The 7,106-nt window shown below is 38.6% G+C and overlaps 1 protein-coding gene across 3 annotated transcripts in view; it reads right to left on the bottom strand.

Moving 5' to 3' along the window:
* The window catches only part of GXYLT1 (glucoside xylosyltransferase 1), a 62,567-nt gene that overhangs the window by 12,503 nt on the left and 42,958 nt on the right, over window positions 1–7,106 (bottom strand). For all 3 annotated transcript variants that reach the window (XM_024122815.3, XM_024122814.3, XM_007123988.4), the window contains 2 exons: window positions 6,595–6,718; window positions 6,209–6,381 (listed from right to left, as the gene is read on the bottom strand). In XM_024122815.3, coding sequence (XP_023978583.1) covers window positions 6,209–6,381; window positions 6,595–6,718 — 297 coding nt within the window. The remainder of the gene's footprint in view (window positions 1–6,208; window positions 6,382–6,594; window positions 6,719–7,106) is intronic.

Raw genomic sequence — 7,106 nt, 5'->3', positions numbered from 1 at the left:
CCGCATAGCACAGGGAGACCAGCTCGGTGCTTTGTGACCACCTAGAGGGGTGGGATAGGGAGGGTGGGAGGGAGGGAGATGCAAGAGGGAAGAGATATGGGGATATATGTATATGTATAACTGATTCACTTTGTTATAAAGCAGAAACTAACACACCACTGTAAAGCAATTATACTCCAATAAAGATGTTAAAAAAAAAAAGTCAACAGCTTTACCACCACACAGCACTGCTTGTCCAAAACAGCAAACACCACTGTGCCAAGTCAGTTTCAAGAACTCTGTTAAAAGATGCAGCTCTGTTAACAGTGGGAAACTGTGCTGTGCTGTATACAGACACGTCTACATTTGTCTGGGGTTATGCTGAAGAAGGTCAGGTTTACCTTACCTTCTTCAAGGTTTAACACCTGTATTAAGTGATACTGTCAAGTAACATTTCACTGTGTATAAAGAACATACTTGGACAACTGTGGCTGAGAGGCGAGTAATAATGGGAAGAGCACACTGTGGTCTTTTTCTTACTCTACAATGACAAAAAATGAAAACATAACAAAGGTGTTTAAAAGTAAACTCCCAGGAATACATGAGATTCAGTTCATCCATTTTCATGTGATTTGTGGTTAAATTTCTTTTTTCTTCACTGGGAAAGTCTTCTGATGAGTATTTTCCCAAAATAAAAATAGTGCCTCATGAATTAGAGCTCTTTTAGTCCAACATATAACACAAGTAATTTGACCTTTACGGGAGAAGGTGATAAATCACCCAGATGTCTACCTGTAGTACACAGTTGGAAGTCACGCCCTCCACCAGCCACAGACTCTGCAGTGTCCAGGAGTTGTGCAGCATGGAACGCACATCCAGAGGTTTCCTTTCCCAGAGGCCACATTTGCCCTTACCTGACTGTGCGCCTCTTCCCATACTGAGTGCTACACTTGACTGGTCTGCACCACTCCTGCCTGCCTGGTACTCATCCTTCCAGCTCAGTCCAATGTCAGCTCCTCTGAGAAGCTCTCCTGACACAGTTAATCACTACCTCCCTCTTCACTGGCACTGTACCGAGCACACAAACTTTTAGGAAGGTCATGTTTTATATCTAAGACTGTCAGTTGAAGGCAGTGAATAAATAGTGAGGCTATGATGACCACAAGTAGATAATTAAAGGCATTTTCAAAAAACAGAACATGTTTTAAAAGTATGGTAGAATGGCAGGCAGTTCAATCTGACAAATGCTGAGTGCCAACTATGTACAAGAAGGTCGTGCAGGAGGGAAATGGTCGAGAATCCCTTGCATCTCTGCAAATCTATTGCATCTTATGCAAATAGAAGAAGAGTGTGAAGTAAATCAAAGGTAACACAGAAACACCAAGAAATCTAACAATTCAAACGAAATACAAGAAGCAGAAAATATTTTACAGAGCAATAAAATGTTTTGTTCCCATTGCAAATCTGCAATTTTTAATCTTAGTATTTTTATTCACTCAGCAACTACTATTTAACAACTGTGTATGGGCTGTAAAAACTGATTTGCTGGCAGACATAGCCATGCATTTACATTTTAAAAATGGATCACGTCCTTATTGTTCACAGCATTCGATGGCTATGACTAAGCTTCTGTCTGAAACTTGCATAAATGCCGTTGTCTAAACTGCAATTCTTTTAAATTACACTTCTCACTGAATTATAGACAAGGGAAGATAAAAACACTAACCAAGAGCACCAAAAAAGACTGATTAACTTCATTAAGTTGAAAAATGGGTAATATGGCTATTAATATGGACCCAAAACAAACATTAACCTTTAATTACTTCAGTATTTGCAATAGTTTTTAAAATAAGATTTATTTTTTAAAAATCAAGTGTAATTAATCAGCTTAAAACCAATACTCAATTTTTTTAAAGTATATATTTATAGAAGATCAGAAAAGATCAAATAAAACTAGTAAGATTTAATTCCTTAATAATGTTTTTTTAAAATGATCAAAGGCAACAAAGAAATCACATTTTTATAGGAGTGCATTTCTTTTCTATCCTGCAAAGTCTCAGAACCCCAAATGTACCTTTTGTCCTTTTTATCACCTCTTGACAACCCATGATAAAGCATTATTAAAATACGATATTGATTTCTGAAGGCATACAAGGTCGGCTACATGAAAATGAACATCACTAAATTTTATAATTCTTCAGTGAGTGTAGCTGTATCGTGATAAACTGATTATTCAGAAACCTTCTCTCTCAGGTTTATAGGACAAGAAACTTAGCAAAAACACTAAAACTGTAGCCTACAATGCTGTCAGCACTTTGCCTACCACCAGGTTTGAGAAACTCAGATTTCCAGGAGAAAACTTCAGCTCCTTGTCACTGCAGACTGTCACCTTACACAGCACGTCATCACCGCATCCAGCCCAGCCCTGCCGCTGCCTCCCTGCCATCACCCCAAACAGCTCAACGCCTGACCTCCTCGTGGACCTTCCACAACCCGAGCCTTTTTCTCAGGCAATTTTGGCCCAGCCTGCTCACCTGGCAAACTCTTACTCATTCTTCAGGGCTCACTTCAAATGCCTCCTCATCCATGAAGCCTTCCCTGGCTCTTCGGGGCAAAACTTGCACTCTTTCACAGTCCTAGTACAATCTGTGTCTCAGTAGGTTACAGTTCAGTATCTTTATCCTCATTCCTATTACTGAGGCTGTACTAGCAAACAATGAGAGCAGTCACGAGCAGATACTGAGCGTCTAGCAAACAGGGGCATCAGCTCTTCTCCTGACCCCCATGCTTACACCAAACCACTCCTGTTATTTTACTTATGTTTTTGTCTTCACGTCCACATAAGATTAGACACAGTCTAGCAGAGCAGTGAACACACCCACGTGAGAGATGAGTGCTCACATACACTTCTCCCCAGGTATCAATGAATTAGCTGCATGGATACCACTTGATATAATGCTCCTTCAGCAAAATCATAAATCCAGTCCTTATTTGGATTTGCCCCAAGTCTTGGTCCCCAACATATTCAGAGACCTGGTTCATGCATCGTCTCTCCCTGTCAATCCACCTTCATTAAACAAGAGCACCGTAAGAACAAGGAAAAAAAAGAGAGAAGAACAGATATCTGGGGTGGTGGGGCCAGTATAATTTTTTCCCAAACTCAATATAAAGTAAATGCTTAAAAGAGAAAACCCCATTTACAAAGGCAACAAAGAAGATAAAATACTTAAGGATAAACTTAAGATATGTTCAAAATCCATAGTACGAAGAAAACTATTAAACAATCCTGAAAGACAGACCTTGTTCTTAAGATGTCTCAACACCAGTAAAATGTCAGCAGTCACTAAGTTAATATGTGAAGATGATACACTCCCAACCAAAAACCAAGTTTTTTATGTAATTAAATGAGTTGATATCTGTGGAAAAATAAAAATACGATAGGTAGGAAAACACTGAAAGGACAGGCTATGAAGAGGAAGTAACCCTATCAGATATTAAAATACAGCACAAAGCCTTTATAATTAAAATAGTGTGTAAGAGTACACAAATGGACAGACCAATGGAGTAAACAGAAAACTCAGAAATTACAAAAGGAACTTCAGTATATAATAAAGTCAGTATCTCAAATCTTTGGGTTACAGATAGACTTTTAAATAAATGGTGTTGGGGGGGCTTCCCTGGTGGCGCAGTGGTTGAGAATCTGCCTGCTAATGCAGGGGACACGGGTTCGAGCCCTGGTCTGGGAGGGTCCCACATGCCGCGGAGCAACTAGGCCTGTGAGCCACAACTACTGAGCCTGCGCGTCTGGAGCCTGTGCTCCACAACAAGAGAGGCCGCGACAGTGAGAGGCCCGCGCACCGCGATGAAGACTGTTCCCCGCTCGCTGCAACTGGAGAATGCCCTCGCACAGAAACGAGGACCCAACACAGCCAAAAATAAATAAATTAACTAATAAACTCCTACCCCCAACATCTAAAAAAATAATAAAATAAAATAAAATAAAAATAAAAATAAATGGTGTTGGGACAAGACAGCTATTTGGAAAAAGATCAAATTAGATCTATTCCTCGCTCGAAAGAGTAAATTCCCAATTGAGCAGAAGGCTAAATGTAATAAATGGAAAAATACATAGAGAGGTGAGCTTTTCTATATGCTGAGTACAGGCAGGGAAAGACTTTCTAATTACTACTCTTTTTAAAAAAGGTTTTAAATTTGATTACACAAAACGTTTAAAAAACAACTTTGAATGGTAAAAAATTCCATGAACAGTCAAATTGGGAAAAAAATTTATATCAGATGTCACAGAAAAAGAACTAATATCTTTAATACACAAAGAACTTGCAACAAATGCTGGGGAGGTGGGGAGTAGAGACTGAAACTCCCTCATGGTGATGACTGTACAACTCTGTAAACATGCTAAAAACCACTGAATTATTTACACTATGGGTGAACTGTGTGGTATATAAAATATGTTATCAATAAAGTTAATTTTTAAAAATGATAGAAGACTAGGTGAGAGATTTGAAAGAAAATTCATCCCCCCAAAAGATGTAAAAACAGCTGTTAAATATATAGAAAGATGTTCATCTCAATCATAAGAGAAAGGGAAATTAAAATTGAACTAAGATTCCATTTCTCACTCGTTAGAATGGCAAAAATTTTCAAGCTTGATAATACACTCTGTTAGTGAGGCTGTGAGTAACAGGCCTCGTCGTGAACTGTTGGCGGGAATGCAAATAATCCCCATGTAGGGAAAACAGGCGGTATCTTCAACTAAAATTATCCCATGTCCAGGAATTTACCCTGAAGAAACATCTCCCAACAATACAAATATATGTATGGCAAAGTTATGCACTGCTGCATTATTTATTATTCAAAATGCTGGAAAAGACCAAAATGTTCAAACATAAGAGATTAATTGACTAAACTCTGGAACATGCACAAAATGGAATATCATACAGCTGTTTAAAAAAAAAAGCATGAAGAAAATATTTATAAATGCCCAAATTTCCAGAATACTGTAAAAAAGGCAAAGCACAAATAAAGATGAACAGTATGCTACTTCTCATGTAAGAAACGGGGAATTACAAAACATACATGTATCTACTTACCTGTACAGGAAGGACAAACCAGAAAATGAAATTGGTGATGGGGTGGGGGGCCTGGGGTGGAAGGATGGGGAAGGAGTGCTACTTCTGAGTAAACCGTTATATAGTTTCGACTTTTTGAAGTATATTAATATTCCCCATATCAAATTAAAGTTAAATCAACAAAGATGAGGGGAAAAAACTTAAAACTGAAAGCATACAGAAACACATGAACCCAACTGTATTTCAAATGAATAAATAACCACACTGAAAGAAGGAGAAAAGAACTAACGCAAGTAACTTCTGAACATAGTACTCAATACACACTCTTGTCTGCGGCAGGGGAGGGGTGGGGGGAGGACTAGAAACAAATCCTTTATAGTACGTTGGTTTTTCAAGAACAGAGGAGTGGAGATAGCAGTATGAATGGAGCATTTTTGAAATTAGTTTACGTGTACTGTAGAACTAAGCAAAAGAGGAAATATTTTATGTTCGGAGCCAGGATTCTAATTGTGGAAGAAAGGAGATAAAACAGAAACAAAGTAGGAGAAGGCAAGGAAGGGGCCTGAAGGAAGGGAACTGGAGGCATTGGTGTGAGCACATGACTCTGTGTGTGTGTGTGTGTGTGTGTGTGTGTGTGTGTGTGTGTGTGTGTATTTGTATTTCCCAGCTCTGCTGCTGAAAGGACTTAGAAAGGAAGACACCCTTGTAGCAATAAGCATCAGAGTTCCTTTGACAGCTGATTTCAGGGTGAGGGCAGGGAATGTATAACAAGATGAGCCTGGGATATTTTGTTTGGACAGAGAATGTGGAGGTACTCAAAATAATGATGGGAATATGTCAAATGAGCACAAGAGGTAGCCAAAAGGGCTCCCAATCGCCAAATCTGGCACAACTTCAGCATCAATATAAATAAAATTATAAATCATGGAAAAAAATACGTATCAGTGAGTTCACACTGATAATGTAGATCAGTAAGTGGGCAAAGGGGAGTGCTCTTCCTTATAGCAGAACGCCAAGTGCCAGAGCCAGATGTGGAAGGAGTTCTGGGTTTATAATTGATGAACTCGGGTAAAGGATATGCAAATTCTCTGTAAGCTTGCGAGTATGTCCACAAAAACATTTTTTTAAAAAGAGCTTACATTTCTCAGTGCTTCATAAATAGCTCTAAACGCTGGCTGCTTATCATCATGGTAAACACCTCTGTTCCCATGAAGAATAAAGATTCCTTCTTCTTCGGCTTCTTGGCAATTGCTTCCATATATGCAATGATCTGGTCGATAATTCCATTGACACGGAAAAACAAAAAGGCTTTCTATGCAGAGACAAAACAAAAAAGCAAACATACCCTAATTCACAGAATTAACACTTTGCAAAATTTTAGTTTAAATTTAGTTTACTCTGTCTTAAAAAAAAAAGTGATAACCATTAGTATAAGCCAAAATCAAATAAATGCATTTCTCCAGTTTTGACTAAATATTAACTATGATTTTTTTTACAAATGCAAAGAATAAATTTAAATGATTACCTGGATTATGAAAAAATATGATATTCAACAGATCCTGATCACCCCATGTGATGTTCAGTTTGTATTTTTTAAGCAATGGCATAAGTATATCTCCCCATCGTAGTCGCACAGTGGTCATATCATTCTGTTGGTAAATACATTAATGAGATTCTCAGGCTTCCAGGTTTAAAACGGCAGCATAATGACAGTTCCCCACTCTTCCCTTAGCAATTGTTACAGAGCAAGGGGGAAGTGTAAACTTTTGTTTCAAAACCAAGTGACCCTAATATAAACGTAAATGTCACTAAAACTGTCCAGCTGGAGTGCAGAAGATAACAAAAGAAGGTATCTGAAGTTGCACAAAGAAGTGATAAAACTAACAGATGTCAGGGAGAAAAGGGAAAGAGAAAGTAGGTGGTAGTTTAAATACTATGACTGTGACCTCATCTTAAAAAGCAGATAGCTTGGGAGCTTCCCTGGTGGCGCAGTGGTTGAGAATCCGCCTGCCGATGCAGGGGACGCGGGTTCGTGCC

Source organism: Physeter macrocephalus, chromosome 6, assembly GCF_002837175.3.
Source record: "Physeter macrocephalus isolate SW-GA chromosome 6, ASM283717v5, whole genome shotgun sequence".
Lineage (NCBI taxonomy): Eukaryota > Metazoa > Chordata > Mammalia > Artiodactyla > Physeteridae > Physeter > Physeter macrocephalus.
Note: the sequence above shows the minus strand (reverse complement) of the source record. Positions and strands in the feature narration are given on the sequence as shown.